The following is a 17,782-nucleotide window of genomic DNA, read 5'->3' on the forward strand; positions in this document are numbered from 1 at the left end:
AAACCTGGAAAATGCTGCCTTCGGAGGACACATTTCAAGGTAGGAAGGCATCAAGGCACGTCCGAATCTAATGTTAGCTTCACTTTCTGTCTCCTGAGATACCTTCATCTGATCAAGTTTTGAAGGCAGCATATATGTATCCTTCGCTGCCTTTGATATCCCACAATCCTGTGCATTCCATTGTGACAGTTGAGCTGGAAAAGAAAATAGAGATGGCGTCCGAAAGTTGCGTTTGCTGGCCAGTTTGTGTTTAAATTAGGGATGCACCGAATCCAGGGTTCGGGTTCGGATTCGGCCGAATATTGGGCTTTTTGACTGGGTTCGGTTTCTGCCGAACCTCAGAATTTATTTCCACCGAACCCGAACCCTAGGCTTGCACTATGCGCGCCCCGCTGGTCGAAGTTAATGACGCCGCTGTTGAAAGTGAAAATGGAACTCATGAACAGAAAATGTGGCATTATACTTTAAGTCAAAAGAAGGCGATTCAAGTTGAGCTACGCGTTCAATTTGCAATGCCGATTTGTCTCGTGATGACAAGGACCCTAAACAACAGCCGCTGTTAAAACATTTGCATATGAAACATCCGAGAGAATACGAGTTGTGCATGAAGGAATCTACAGACAGCAGCCAAAAAGTATTTTATTTTATAGATCTATAGATCTATAGATCAGATAAAATATAAATAAAATTAATAAAATATATATACTTAAATAATTACCAAATTAAGATGACAAAACGAAAATACACTGAATCCGTTAGCTTTGAAGAACCGGAATTAGGTAAATAGGTAGATAATATACAATATATCTTTACGTATATAGCATACTATTCTCTTAAAACCATAATTTCGTTATTTTTATTAACCCAAATAATGATTCATCCGCTAGGTTGCACGTGAGGGGGAAAAAATAGGTTCCTTCCACTTAAGAGTTGAGCTCTTTTTATTTTAATAGGCTATATCTCTTTACATAAATACTATTTTCTACTTTAAAAAAAAAAATAACTTCGTTATTTTACTAACCCAGTGTTTTGTATGTGAATGCTGTTTCACGTGAATATAACCACAGGAGTGAAGCACAAAGCTTTGTTTAGCCTAGAAAGGAAATAATGGTCAGAGAGCACTTTTTCATTCTGTTTTGCTATCTGGATATGGTCACTCGATTTTCCGTGAATTTTAACAATAGGCCTAGTCCATTTTATCCCAATGGACATGGACATCTCGTTTCTCTTCACAACTCTTCACTCGCGTCGCACCCATTCGCAGGGGATTATAAACGTTTCTTCCTTTCGTTTGCTTATAATTAAGTCTATTATAACTATTCACATCCTTTACTGTGGGAAAGTATAAAAAACACTGTAGGACGAATACCTTTTTACTTCAAATTTTATTTAACACAGTTTGTTCTTGTTATTAAACTTGTTAAGGCGCGTCAAGTTTGGTTTATTTGAATAGCGCATTTCACACACACGCCGGTGATTTTAGTTTCGTTTTCTCTGGCAGTGAATAATCACATTGCCTAAATGTCTTGACCCTGTGGAAGATAAAATCCGCTCTTCAGACCTTTTACAACAAGTGTTGCTTTGCAACATCAGTAGAACATATGAAGACGAAGATATTCGAGAAGGTGTAGGCTATATTCAGTGTCCCATTCCTCTCAAAGCGCAGAGCGGTAGGCTATATGACGCATCTTTGCGGGGAAATAGTATGAATCAAATATTTTTCTAACTAATATTTAATTTTCATATATTCTTGAGGTTACCATTATTTACTGAAAATCGTTTTTGTTTTATAGGCTGTGTTGTTTCACTGACGGAAGTGCTAAAATAAACACGCATGCTTATGGATGTTTCAGCCTCAAATGATTTCAAAGTGTAGGCTATATAGGCTATCTGGCATAGACTACAGTATTTAAAATCGCATATGCATTAGTTACATTCTCAATTTAATTTACAGAGCAATTCCTGCTAAGTTTATAGTTTAACTAATACTATAGAAGTGGATTAGTGTGTGTCGCAGACTCGCAACAGGGGCGTGGCATCACGATGGTGGCGCTCCATCTTGATGTCGGCACAACCCTAGCGCGCGTCTCCTGCTCTCCGTTGGGTTGTTCTTTGAAACGACAGAGGACGACTCGGGGTAATTTTTCTATAAACCATCATGAAATAGCGGCGAGAAGAACATACACGACAATGTTTCCTTTAGTAAAATTGACCAAAACTGGTCAATAGCACACTGCTGTGGACGTTGTTAACTTCATTAATGTGTTTACTGTGATAATGGACTGCGGACGGGAGTAGGATTCGGTATTCGGTTTCGGATTCGGCCGAATCTTAACCAGTGGATTCGGTATTCGGCCGAACCCCAAAAATCTGGATTCGGTGCATCCCTAGTTTAAATGAACATTTTCCTCTTCTGATGTCATTTCTAGCGAGAAATTTCTAAAGTAGTAATTAAATATTTGTTTAGTTCTCATCAAAGCTCTCTCTATTTTGCTGTAGACCATTAAACGTTTACATTGCCTAAGACGTCTGTCCGAAATTAGTTTGTGAGGTGCCTTCATGCACAAACAAGGCAATGAGTAACCTGCCTAGCTTTTCAGACGCTGCTCAAAATAGGGCCCGTCACAATTGCGAGAGAAAAAGTTGGAATTGTGAGAGAAAACTTCGCAATTACCTCATTTCAAACCAGTATGTCTTTATTTATTTTTCTCTAGAATGCTAAAGGAGTTTTGCAAAATGTTAACACTACACTTTTCTATTGAATTACAGACACTATCAAGATCCAAATCTGCAAAAAACACAAGAAAAGCAAACATTAAGTTATAAAAAATGTATTTCTGAATGTTCACTGAACGTTCAAAATGTCCAGTTTTTAAATGTTTTAAAAATGTTTCTTGGTTATGCAAGCATTACAGAAAACATTAAGAGAACATTTGATCAATTGGCAAACATTTATTTTGAATGTCACTGAATGCTCTTAAACAAGTAGTTAGTAATTGTCTGTAGCCATTTTCAAAAAACATCTAAAAGACACATCTTTTCCAGCAACACCTGACCGATCGAGAATAGCACTTATCATTCTATTCATTGTCTGTCTGTCTGTCTAATTTATTTATAAAAAATAAAAAAAATTAAAAAAAATTATGTTTTGTGCTAGATTAACTGAGACTTGTTACAGCACTTGCATATTGTTGATATTGTTGCCCTTGGACTGCTCTAGCTGCTTCTATTGCCCTCATTTGTAAGTCGCTTTGGATAAAAGCGTCTGCTAAATGACTAAATGTAAAAATGTAAATGTAGTAAGTTTAAAAATGTTAGACAAACATCCATCTAAAAATATTAAGAAAAAACATTATATGAATGATGTATTAATAATGTTTCTTGTGCCACCAGTGATGTATTAAAGACCAGATAACTTTGAGTTATCATTCTATTAATGTTACTGGAGGAACGCATGTTCAGAACTTTGCTACAACGTTAGCCTAAGTTCCATGAATGCTCCCGGTTAGCTGGGATAAATATAGTCCACAGACACATCAAGCATTATATTTAGTCTAAATGCACATATTCAAACTTGGTGCATCATGACTGAATTATTAGTGTGAAACCATATCATTACTAACATCACCTTTTGGGTCCTAATGAAACTGAACTAAGTCTTACAGGCTTGCAATGACATTTGGGTGCTGACAACCTTTGAATGAATTATTCCTTTAAACATTGACCTGCCGTTGGTTCTTCATGCAGGTCTCAAACACAGATATAACACTAAACTGATTCTGACTGCCAAAGTTTATTTAGCATTAGGAGACCACCTGCTACTTTCAACGCCTGAGCAATGTTAGAGAGACGGAGCGTGATGACATGAAAAACACGAGGCGTGAGCCAAGAGCACACTGTTCTTTAGCACGGGGCTGATGGGAATGGACACTCCACACAGAGGATAACGGACAGGAAGAGGAACCCCGCACTTTAAACACTAATGCTCAAAATAATTAATTGGTTCGAGTAGAGCCAACTTAAATTAATCAAATTAGTTCAATCAAATGAACTTTTATGAGTATTTAGAACTTCACAAAAGTTCACAGTTCACAGTTCACAAAGTTCACAAAACTGATCCATTTTAAATAATTGCTTCATTGTTTTGAGTTTTATGGACTTGTTTCTTTTAATTTAAACTAACTTAAATTTACCTGAAATTGGGCTGGGATTTATATTTCCCAGCATGCTTTGTTATGACACTCAAAATGGCGAGTAAATGCTAAAATTAAGTGTTATATATTGGTTGTGCAAGATTAATGTTAAGTTTCGTAGCATTTAATGTTTTGATAGGCTAATTTAGAAGAGTTCTGATATGTTGGGTTTTTTGGAGAGAATGGGAAAGTGTGTCCAAACTTTTGTCTGGTAGTGTATATTGTCGTACTCATTCAGCAGTTGCTATGCTGATGCTATTAAAGCATTGCGTTACCTATTAGCAGGTTAGCATTTACTGAATTAGCTAGTTAAAGCTAGCCAAGTTTGCTGTATTACAGAGTTCATACAGATACTGTAAAATGAAATACTTTTCAAGCACTACAATCAGAGATCTCACTTATCAAACAATATCTTTATTATCTTTCAAAATAAAAAAAGGTAAATAGATAAAATAAAAATAAAACAATAAAACAAAAAGGTGCAAATAAAGTGCAGCACAATGACTGGTAACTTTAACTATTGAAATATACTATGACAAAAATATTGATTTCTTTAATCAAACATTTCTTTTTTTTTTCTCTCTCATGAACATATGATTGACCTGAAGAATGAAAGCTGTTACATATACAAATCATATATATTTATTAGTGGTGGGCCGTTATCGGCGTTAACTTGCTGCGTTAACGCGAGACTCTTATCGGGCGATTAAAAAAAAGTATCGCCGTTAATCTATTCTCAAAGTTGGGTTGGGAGTAGGGCTGTGCAATTAATCGAATTTCGATTTCGATTTCGATTTTGCCTCCCAACGATCACCAAAATAGTACAATCGAGAAAAAACGATTATTTTGCCTTGCGTTCTGAATGAAACGCGCATGCGCTCATCCGCCCCTCCCGAATTAAGCCACAATCTCTCTCACCCAGTTCGTGAGTCTCGTGTGCATATCATCCGCTGGAATTTAAAAACTCGGCGCGAGTAAAGATGGCAGAAGGAGGGCAGTTACAGCAGCGTTTGGTGAGCAAAAAAGGCAAAACCAACTCCGTTGTCTGGGAACAGTTTGGCTTCGAGGAATCAGACGACGAGCAAAAACATGTTACGTGCAAGATTTGCTACATGGCAGTGGCTGCAACGCAAGGGAACACCGCGAATTTGTTTAACCACTTGAAAATTAAACAGAGTGACCTATGACAATCTAATAAAGAAACAAAAACTGACGAGAGCAGGGGTGCCGTGTAAACGTCCTTTTTTCCCCTCACATTTTTCAAATAATTCTCTCTTTGTAAACTTTGTTCAATGCATGCGAGTGCTGCCGTATGTTTGAATATGACCAGTCGTTTTCACCGTCGTCACCCGGGTTTAGTGCCAGAAGACGCGAATGAGAAGCCGCGCGCGCTGTGAGAAAATGTATCTGTATCTGATAATGTATCATCCGAGAGCGCGCACACGTCTCTCAGCGCGCAAATATTGAGTTCTCTTTCAAGTCTTGCTCTTGAACGGACAAACTCACACAAAACGTATGTCAACATGTCCATCTTGATGAGTATCCTAGCAGACATAGTCTGTATATGCCTTAAGTGAACTTTATACAGTCGAAAAAGACGACGCATATCCGATCCGGATTGAATAGCTTTTGTAAGTTTAATAGGATTCATCTTTAATTTATGCACTCAAATATGCAATGTTATTTTAGACTTGAGACATTTCTGTACCTGAAAACTAATGTTAGACGTACCTGAAAAGCATATCTAGCCGAACCATATTGTTTATCTTGTTTATTTTAATAGTTCAAAAAGTACAACAAATGTTACAATTTCAATTGAATTGTTGAAAGGTGTATTTTTAATAAATACAACACATTCCCAAAGTCATGTGAAATAATCGTGTTACATAATCGTGATTTCAATATTGACCAAAATAATCGTGATTATGATTTTTTCCATAATCGAGCAGCCCTAGTTGGGAGCTGGGTCTATACTATGCAAACTATGATGACTAGCGCGGATGTATACCTAGCCGAATTGCACTGTAGGGGGCGAGAGAACGAGTCTTCGAACCTGTGTGTATGCCTACTGGTGTACTGGTGTGACCGGTCAATTTCGCGTGGGGTTGCACATAACGTTAATTCTACCAATTCCCGCAGATTTCGCGCTTGCATCGGAAGCGCACACACACATACCGTAATAAAGCCGCCTCTGACATACAAGTGCAAAAATGAGCTCCTTTTTCCAGCTTATTAATGGTCAAATACACTCAAACATGTCTCAATGCTCATCTTGGTGAGTTTTAATGTAAACACAGTCGTAACCAGCTCACAGGAACAGTGTTTGGGATCCATGCGTGCGTCAGGTCTTAAAGGGACAGAAGTTAATTGCAGAGCCGATCAGCCCTATACGTTCACTACGCAAGCTGCGTAGGGCCCCGCAAATTACTCAAGGCCCCGCCTCCTCCCGTGTCATAGCGCGTCACGTCACCGTCAATTAATGTTTACAACATCCATGTCAAAATGAAGCGAAACTATCCTTCTGGTCATGAAAAGAGGAAAAAAAAAACCCATGAAAGTGAACTGCGGGAACAACAATCAGATAAACTTGTCTTCTCTCTAAGTTTGATGTCAGCAAAGTAAAGTTTATGTGCATTTCTGTTGTGTTTTTTCGGTCTTGCTAACCTAACTGTACAGGCAGGCAGTGCATCTCTTGCATCACTTTGTGCCTGACAAAAAGTGGATACAATTATTTATTACGTTTTTTTTTTTAATAACGACAAAGTGCAACGGTGTTTGTTTACTGCAGCTCGGAAAAGATAACCGCGTCGCGTGTGTTATCATGCGTTCATTCATATGCACGAAATGAAATGCACATTTTTCAAGCAGAAATATATGTGGAGACCAGACAGACTGTACAATATATGGGCGTGAATGATGGCACTCCTCATCAAAAGTGCACATTACACATACATACTTTTAAAACAAGACACTGATTATCTAGTCTCAGTCAATGTGTAGTTAAAAACTCTATACAACTGCACTGCACTAATGCAAGATGGAAAGCAATGTATTGATAATTTGACAGTGATTGACTTGATTTATAGGCTATATTGAATTTAAAATGTTGATTAGCTGGACATACTGGTCAATGTGTGGATGCACATCCCTCAGTTAATAATAACCATAAATCAAGAATTGCTTCACCATATGTATTACAAAAATAAAAAAAAACTTTAACATGCTATGGCAAGCCATTTTAGCTTTTATTCATTCACAGTTTATGCATTTTTGATATCAAGCCTTGCATTTTTTTACTATTTGCAATGTGAATTCTTGATTATTTTTACTAATAGTTAGTCAATAATAGCTAATACTAATAATATTAAATAAAATAGACTGGTGTTGCCCATACTGATGCCGAAAATGCCCAGGCTGTAGAGAGAACCTAAGTTAATCCCAAAAGCCAAAGCTCAGAGTTATAATTTATTATTTTCTTCTTATTTATGTTTACGTTAATATTCACTTACTTAATAATATTCACTTGTTATCTATAGGAAAATACTCTATTCAATAAATATTGTTTGTTTGAACCTCATTCTGTATTGCGACTGTTTTGTTTAAAGGAGGGAGGATTGTATTGGGATCACTGAAGTGTCAGGTGTGACTGTGTGGCAATGGCAAATGGTTTACATAGCTCACGGCGTCACGGGTCAGTTAGAGGGCCCCTTAGCAGAATTTTGCTTAGGGCCCCAGGTAGGTCAGGATCGGCACTGGTTAATTGTTATTCAAACTACAAAAAGACAAACGATCACTTACAAGCGCACACATTCTGAATGCCTTCGGCAGAATTCAGATGAGCCATTTTAATCTAGATTAATCTTGGAATTAATCTAGATTAAAAAAAATGTATCTATGCCCACCACTTATATTTATATGAGCAATATCACGCTCATTGTCATGCATTAGATGGGCTGCAGCATTAATTTTGCATGAAAATATTGTTGTATGTATAAAATTAAACACTAATTTTACATATTGTCTTTCAATAATGTAAGCACTTTTCAAGTACCTTTCACAAATAGGGCTGTTTTCAAGGGTTTTCTAGGACTTACATTTCAAAAAGTCAAATTAAAATACTACTTCAAGCACTGCAAGCACCTTGTACCTGGTACTAAAAATATTACAGTATTCCAGATAAAAATATTAAAATATTATTATCAAAAGTTGAGATTACATGATAATTTTAAGTTAAATGTATGAATTGGCTGTTCTGCTTGCTTAAACTTTGAATTTCTAAACTAAAAAAAATTATGAAACTGATTATCAAATTTTTTTTTTCTTTTTAGTTTTGCTAACCTTTTTGGGTTTATAGTCCAGGGTAGTTTCTCACAGCATAATCAACAAAGAGTCGTGCAGCAATTGGGTTTAATGCATTGCTGCGTCCGAAATTAGTTTGGAAACTTACTGATTTAAAAAAAAGTATGTTCTATCTATAGTATGAATGTGTACAGTATGAATAACATTCGAACATGCTACATCTGCCATGTTGTCATGTGACCTTCAATGTCAGTTGCGTCGCTTCACCTCCATTCACAAATCCTCTCCCATGGCATCATGGGATAGTAAAGTGTCCATCGGATCTCAGAATCTTTTCACCTACTGCTTTATGAATACTATGAATTCGGACATACTACTTGGCTTACAATGATTTTCACCTACTATATAGTATGGAAGTAGGCATAATCGGACGCAGTGCATGTCCCCAAATCCTCTTACTCTCAGCTGTATGAAAACAGTGCACTCCTGAATAAATGTAAAAAGTATACTCTAAAAAATGCTGGGTTAAAACAACCCAATTGCTGGGTTAGTCCATTTTTAACCCAGCATTTTTAGAGTGAGTAGTAGTAGTAGTTGTATATTAATAAAAAAGTATATTAATAATACTAAAACAACAGTATAACTTTGCTTCCTATGTTTGGAACATGTTTTTTCATCAGAAGCATGGTTTCAAATGCGGTTTAGGTGAGCAGTTCAAAACAGGCATCTGAACAAGAGCACAAAGTCACATGATTATCATCTTATGATGCCAATTAGAGCGATAAAATTACAAATGAGTCCTGAACTCTAAAGCTAATTACTGCTGCACGGAAGCACAGAAACAAACTGGATGACATGCATCGTGTTTATATGCTAGAAGAAGAGAAGAAAATGTGTTTTGATGATAACTGGAAACCTAGAAACACGCACAACTGTTGTTATGAATGTGCAGACAAACAGCCAACACAAATAGGACAGTGTTGCTTGAGTCAGCTGTTCGCAGTGTCCTGACGGAGAAATGTGCTAAATAAAAATCCCCTCTTCTCTTTTTCATCCGCCCTGACCCTGACTGAAGACCACCCTCCTTCACGCGACCTCCAGCCTCTGAGATCAGACCACAGAAGGGTGGATGTGCAAACACACCCGACACGATGCTTTAACCTCCGTGATCATGTTTGCATCCAAAACTCCAGCTGCAGAATAGTTCAATTCTAACATCATCTTGATGTTTCAGTAACAGCTTCAATATACAGTATGACCCCACAGACTCGTCTCAGATCACATAGGCTATAAAACGTGGGTTGAAATATACACTTTCAAGAACTTTGCTGTAGATCTGTTGACTCTGCACTATTTCTCTGCTGAAATATCATGTTATATTTACTAACACTAAGTGTACAGTATCATATGGCCTATGAAACCCCTTAAACAGCAACTATTCCAAGTTAAATATAAATACTATATAAATACAGGACCGTGGAGGAGGATTTGTTGTGCAACAGAAGCGTCAGACGAATGTCGTATCTTGTAAAATATGCGTTAAGCATCACTGCTCCCTATTCACAGAGTACGCACAATCGCTCAATTGAAAGTGAAAGTAAACCCGAGCAAACACGATTTCAAGTTTCCGCTGTTTGAAAGCGTACGAATATCTCCCAATATGAAAACTATCTTAGGCTGGGCTGAGGTGTAACCTCTTCACTCTGTATCATGCTTGAAGAAAACATTGGTCTCTATTTGCACTTTGAATATTGAGATAGTACTTTGATTATGGTTGCACTTATTGTTTGCAGTTAATATCCATGATCAATTTGTGGGAAGGAGTTCAGTTAGGAGGTCAAAAGAAGCTCATGTGCAGTTCTAAGGTCTGAAGAGACAATCAAACAGAAGCCAGTCAGTTGAGTTTGTGGCAAAACCTTTACAGTGCTTGTTGTCTTTTCCTGCATATGATAATTCATATTCATAAAGTAGAACTGATATGACATTCATTACAAGCTGATTAGTTAAAACATTTCAAAATGCACCTGCTGACTATTTTTCTAGTCATGTATTTCATCATTGTGGATTTCTTAAAAATACTGTGTAAAAACCTCATCTCGGTTCGTTCTTGTGAGATAAGTGTCTCGTCACAGCCCTACCAAACATACAAGAGTACATTTAACCAAATATGTGAGTATATAAAAAAGGAATAAAAAAAGAGAGATTTTACAAAACGCATAGTTTGCATTGCTTTCAAGTTTTTTACTTTTAGATATTGTTTTCAAACATGGGCGTCGGAACCATTGTATGTGGGTGGGACAAGACTTGTTTTGTAAAAAGACTTTGTTTTGTTGACTTGTAAAAAGACACTTTTTATGACCAATGATATTGGACCCACTCACTTTTACCATCTCTAATTCAGCATATGTCTGTTCACATACCCCTAACCGATAAACACTTATTATTAAACACGTTAGACGCTTTATTTCTACTTTTCTAATATTTTCATAATTTTTATTGAAAATAAATGCCTTTCCGGTCTGATATGTGATGGGAAAAGGGAGTAGAGCGAGTTCAGCAAAAGGCGGATTTCGACCTGTCAAAACTTTCTGCCATGTGTCTTAGCCCTACACTATTGCCACACTAAATAATTCACTGATTTCCATTAATTTGTCTGGCCCAACTAGACATTTAGTAAACAAGGTGGTATATTTGTACTCAATGTAAATGGCATCTACTCCAGTAAAACATTTCTAAGAGAGGACCACCCTCTTTTTTTTTGCTTCCGACACTCATGTTTTCAAATATTTGTATGTCAAATTTAAATTGTTTAAAATGTGGGCACCTTTTCATTCTAATTGACTTCATGAATATAATACAGAGCAATTAAAACAATTAAATATACATTTTTAATCATTTTAACATGAAATCAGCTTCCAACAACAAAACTAACTTTTATTTGTAAATATTTTTAGTTCTCTCCAAGAAAATACTTTCAATTTGTTCCTCAGTTTGGACATTGTGAGTGAAAAGACTTCTGCATTAAGTGCATACAGTAAGTGTCAATGCTTTTTGTTTTCAAATACTGAGGAAGTCTGTGATAATTTGCCAATTTGTATTTAACTTGGAGTATTTCTTTAATTTCCCAGACAAATGGGATTTTTATTTGGTTGCATTTTGGTTTTTAACTAGACAATAAACTGCAATACGCTCCTAAAATGAAAATCCAACATCATGACTTTGCACTGGACTGCATTGTTTTGGAACAATGCTTTTGCGTAGGGTTGGGTTTGGGAGAACGGCCTTATTTAGTAATATTCTGGTTCTGTAAGACCTCAAAATTGCTTAATGTTTGGGAGCAACTTTGTGCTCAGCATTGTCTGGGAGTGAAGGTCATAAGAGCATCACCACATATATGAATAGAGATGTTCTTGACTCCCATAATGAGTGTGTAACCCAATCCAACCATCTGGAAGACGACTCCCATTTGCACTTCTCCAAAGGCTTTACACGCCAACAAATGAAACTAATGTATCTGTAGGTCTGATCACGCTCTCAGGATCATCAATGCACTTCTGATAGAAGCTTTGGAAAGCACATCACAAAAACTTTCCATTTGCTCTTAACATGATTAACACCGACTCTTAAAAACAAGACGTTGAGCAACATATTCAATTACTGCACCTCGAGGAAGAGCTGTCTCCAAATCATCCAGACCTTCTTAAGGACTTCCGCAACTATAGACTTCTTTATAGACTGTGACTGGTGCTGAAGTATATAATCAAACGTACTTTGGCTTTAAGAGTCCTTTTATTAAATTGCAGGCTAAATATAATTAAGGGCCTACAATTGGCTTTCACATCCATCAAAGATGTAACTGGTAGCATATAGAGAGACCCTCAAACGCATTACATTAATGTGGTCGATTCTATAAATATCTTTCCTCATGTCCATATGGACATAGACCTCACTAAATAAAGGTGATAGTTATTTACTGATTCAAAGAGAAACTATAAAAGGCCTGGAAAACAGTAGTAGATTCAGATGTAGGTTGCTAGATCGCTAACCCGGGAAACAAACAGATGTGTCATGGTAATTAATGAAGACAGCTGAGCATGAAAAGTGTCCCAAGACACGTCTAGACAAGCCCCTGAAATCAGGCAGTCATGTAAAACCAAAAGGGCATCATGTTGCATGAAACGCAATCACCTGGTTAGGTCAATGCAAAATGAAAGGGGTAGAAATAAATGACAATCATTCAGCAAATGAACATTATAGGGACCTACAAAGCATATCAGACTGCACTATTCAACCTCGTATTGTGATGAATTTAATAATAAAGTAATTGCAATAAAACAGCAACATGTCATGCAAATACACAGAACGGTAAAAATATAAACATGACACCTGCAAAATGCAAAAATTCCAAACAAGGACATTAAAGGAGACATATGCCCCTTTTCACAAGATGTGATATAAATCTCTGGTGTCTCCAGAATGTGTCTGTGAAGTTTCAGCTAAAATACCCCCTAGATCATTTATTATGGCTTGTCAAATTTGCCCCTATTTGGGTGAGAGTAAAAGCGCACCGTTTTTGTGTGTGTCCCTTTAAATGTAAATGAGCTGCTGCTCCCCGCCCCCCTTCCAGAACAGGGCAGATCCTTTACACAAGCTTCAGATACTCTGTCAACAACAAAACAGGTGAATATCACTCAGCCAAAATGTCAGAAATAACCAGTTGTGGAGCAGCTGTACATGTTTGAGCCGGAGTTGAACACAGACGAGAGACTCCGTTCTGGTACGATCACACCAGATGAAGCATTTCACGCGAGTGATTTACATATTAAGGCAATGCAAAGACGTGGATAGACATTCTGCGATCAATCAGGAGCTCTAGAAGGGACAACAATGAGGACAAAATCATATGTGGATACCCGGAGCTGTGCGATACATCTTCATACTTTATAGAAACAGGAATAAAAAGGATCTTGTTTGAAAGAAAGTGAGTGAGGAGGTCGGACAGTCTGGGGAGTTGTAAAAAAACACTCTTTACTCAATTTGATCTATACATAGCCTATTGAGACTACAAGCTAGTTAAAGCCGGCAAACTGAGCTTATTCACCGTATTTTAAAACAATATGTCAGCCATTTCACAACGAGATTAGCCGGCTGGCAGAAGCCCCTCCCATAACGCAAATTCACGTCTGTTGTGAAGTGAATGTCACGCGCGAATGAAGCAAGTAAACTCAAAAATGTTCAAGCGTGCGAATAGCGTGATTTATTCGCTTCATTCGCATCTGGTGTGAACGCACCATCAGGAAGAGGTCGACACTTTTAGACTGAATGGTTAGTGGATACATTTATGTTACATTAGTTGTTGTGGAGTTACGTTGATTCAACTCATCGGCTAGCATGTACCGTCATGTTAATCTATAACATTTTGTATAGGTGCTTGTGTGGGACTGTAAAAAAGTCTATCACCTGACTAAAAAATGCATAAAAAATGTGCGTGTATGAATTACGCAGACGGTGAGCTTTTTCAGGATAAAACTAACGACAGCTCTAGCCTCTGTGAATACAGTCAGAGACGATACTAACTTTAGTCAAATTAGCCGTACGGCATTCTAGAAAGATCATTCAGAAAGGACATTTGCAGACATTCACAAAATACGAAGTGCCATCCTTGCTTGTTCTGAATATGAAGTTAGAGCACAAAGCGTTGGTATGTACCAAGCGGCTCCTCCCGCAGTTTCTCTTGAAGCCGATACGGAAGTGAGTTAAACTGCAGTTCATGGACTGGCCACTAGAGACAGACTCCAGAAGGAGCAGAATCTCATTGAGCTCATGTTTGAACACATGAACACATGTTTACAGTCTGGGACAAATTGTGGTTTTGGTCTGTATGGCTAATTTTGCCCTTCATGGCGACTGTGAGAGGGTGAATTATTTTTATAACTATAACTATAAAGCCTTAAAGTTCTGCATAATTAAGGGCGTGGCCACTTTGAGTGACAGGTGGATTGCCGTTTGTCTGCCGGGAGTCTATGGATACTCGTATGCTCGTTGGTACATCCAACAACAGAACATTGGTAATGTTTGGCGCAGACATTTTACTACTCTGTCTCTGTCAGTGATAGAAATATTGTCAAACGTATCATGTTGCCTCTAAGTGTCACTAATTAAACAAGTATATGTCCAGCTAATTATCAGCCTAGAATTCAAGCGATTAATTGACAGTTCGCAAAGACCCGCCCCCTTTAGTTACTGTTGCTATGTCCGACAAGCCATCTCTCACTGCACACACACGTACTCACGTAGAGAAAATACATCGCGGAGCAAAGAGGACACTGACAACACACCGACAGACAGGACACAGCAGGTTACTTTTGATATGAAACAAAGTCTCAACTTTGAAATTTTCATTTTTTTTTAAAGAAATGTAAACAACAAATAGCGTTTTGTGTCTCTTTAATGTGTGTCAATCACTGTAGCGCCTCAGTTAAAGCTGCTCGTGAACCCATCATCTATTCCTTCTAGTTCATTGATAAGCATCTAATAAACATGAACACTAAAAGAAATGTTGTTTCAACCACGGAAAGTGAAAAACACACCGTTTATCCAAGTTAAAGTCCACCAGCGTTAATCTACTCACTCTCCAGACTGCTTTGTCGGACAAAACGGCAGATTGGTCAGATCGCATGTCAATCAAGCTGGCGAAGGAATTATGTTTTATAAACAAAGTTCAGGAGGAACACTGCACTATCCAAGTTAATCAGCTCGAGAGGAGACATATATACAGTAGGGCTGTGCAATATATCAAAATTATCGAAACATCGCAAATGTACATATCGCAATATGCATATCGCAAGGGCACGCAATATCTGAATGCTTTTAATAGGCTACTTCAACATTGTGAAAAGTGTACGTTTTAGGTCGACACATTTAGCAGAGAATAGACTGAGCACACGACTGTTACTTATGTGACTTGCTTTACGTTAAAAAGAGTTATTAAACACAATAACTTGCGAAAAACAACTCCTTGCAGTCTCACGCTGTCTGACACACACACTGAAACGTGCGCACAAGCCGTTCTTTTTGTCGTGTCTTGTTACACACTCGAACTGTCAAATACACACACAGTTATGTCAAAATGGCTGTTGACGAGTATTCATGTAAACACAGTCGGTTATGCTTTAAGTGAAAGATATCAGTTGGGGAAAGAAATAGATTTTACACACTTAAAGCAATATAGTATCGCATTATTTAACAAGGATATCGCATATCGCATTTTTCTTTAATATATTGCACAGGCCTAATATACAGTATACACAGCCGAATCACCTCAACAGTTTCCTGCTTCCCTCCGCCCCCTTGACTCCTCACTCTTGGCCCAGTCGGAGATATAGGGGAGAACTCTGGGTTTGGGCTAAATTTCCAGCTCCTCAATCCTCTCGGACAACACGGCAAATACGCTTATTTGATCATTTGTAAGTGTGAACTCGTGAAAAAAATGCCACAGGTAATCAGACGTTATTAAAATAAATAATATTTATTATTTTTGTTATGATAGGACAATGAGTAGACAGGAAGCGAAGAGGAAGAGAGAAAGGGGAGAAAGGTCTGTAACATCCATTAGGATTGTTTGTTATTTGGTCTAAGCAACTTGACTACTCCTAACATTTCGCAGATTTGGGTGCTGGTTTTAGCGCTAAATGAAATACTCTTAGGAGTCCTAAAATTAGGACCGGCACACCCATTATTTTTAAGAGTTTCTCCTAAATCAGTTAGGAGCTACTCAAGATTTTTGTGAATACGGCCCCTGATCATCAAAACTCATGGGGGAAATATCAAACAGCTCATTATGAGAGATTGAAAATGATTGATGGAGATTATTAAAAAAGTATTGGGTGGATTTTCACCAATATAGACTGGTTGTTTACACACACTGTGGACACATCTGTGTTCAAACCACTAAAATACAATCTTACAATAGATAATGCTATTAATAAAGTAAAACCATATATTAATTCCTGTCTTTTGAGGACATTGGAAACAAGTTGTCACAGCTGTAACTGTTACTATTTTTACCATGGTATTTATTTATTTATTTCATTATAATACACAGCTGTACTTTAAGACCACATGTTAACATTTTAGTTTAAACAGCCCTTTGACTAATCAGAATACATTAACAATTGATGCTAAATGTTGAATTATTGCAAGACTGGAAATTATAACTAAACAAAAGGCATATTTGAACGGAACGCCTCAATCTTGTGTAATATAAATGCTCACAGTCATTTTACTCATGACAAAAAACATTTCAATACACACTTTATTAGTGTTACTGAACGTTTAGCAAAACTAAAGAGAAGAGGTAAGCAGGTTAACGGCCCTGAGAGAATTAAACCTCCTGAGAGAAATCTATAGTAAAAACAAACCGTCTACAATAAATCATATTCCATATCTTCGATGGACTAACATTAAATTCATTCAAACACACTGTTCATATGTAAACGTTAGTTTGTATGTAACTTCATTCATTAATACCAAAACAACGATTAAGTTTCTCTTCACTTGTTTACACTGTGAGTGACGCGACGCGCAAAACTACTGACTGAGTTCTGGACGCGCGCGACGCTCCCTTCATAATAAACATAACGGCTCTTCATTTATTATAATACAATAGTTCAGAGCGACACTTTCTGCCCGTGTGAACTCAACCCGTCTCACCGTATTTGTTGGGTTCTCTGCTGTACTGGAGAATGGGCACCGATCCCCGCCGCTCCGCGCGCTCGCCCTCACCGCCACCGGTGTCAAACACGGAGTCGCCGTCCGTCTCGTCTCCAAACGCGCTCTCGTCGGCCTGCGCCACCGGCACGACCCTAAACCTTTCGCTCATGTTGGTCGTCTGGGGGTCGGTCCTGTCCGGTGTCTGATAAACTTCAGCGGTCAGACAGACGGCTTACGCCCGTGATTCATAGCCGGTAATCTGACAGTTTGTGAGTGCGCGCGCACAGAGGCGTGAATGTGTGTGAGGCGCGTTCGTGCAGAAGGCGCTGCGCTCATTGGCTGAGAGCTGAACGGGGCTTCATATAAATAACAGAACCATGCTGGAGATCACAGTTTTTGATTTAAGTGCTCATAGTCCCATCAACGAGGCTTAAGTCTAACTTTTTAAATATTAATAAATTGCATTTCAAAATCAAGGAATTCAAGAAATACTATGTTAAGCAATTGTTTGTGTATTTATGTAGCTAGGCCTATGTACCTATATATATGTGTGTATAATGTATGTATGTATGTATGTA

At 37.8% G+C, this 17,782-nt stretch overlaps 1 protein-coding gene across 4 annotated transcripts in view; it reads right to left on the bottom strand.

The window, feature by feature from the left end:
* slc12a7b (solute carrier family 12 member 7b) overlaps nucleotides 1-17,465 on the bottom strand; it is a 160,844-nt gene extending 143,379 nt beyond the window's left edge. For 3 of the 4 annotated variants that reach the window (XM_079806376.1, XM_079806378.1, XM_079806375.1), the window contains exon 1: nucleotides 17,205-17,452. In XM_079806376.1, the coding sequence (XP_079662502.1) occupies nucleotides 17,205-17,373 (169 nt within the window). In that variant the 5' untranslated portion in view covers nucleotides 17,374-17,452. Of the gene's footprint in view, nucleotides 1-17,204 lie in introns of all 4 variants that reach the window. The other variant, XR_013815678.1, reaches the window with a different exon arrangement.
* Nucleotides 17,466-17,782: the final 317 nt, after the last annotated feature.

Source organism: Gobio gobio, assembly GCF_949357685.1.
Source record: "Gobio gobio genome assembly, chromosome: 23".
Taxonomy (NCBI): Eukaryota; Metazoa; Chordata; class Actinopteri; order Cypriniformes; family Gobionidae; genus Gobio; species Gobio gobio.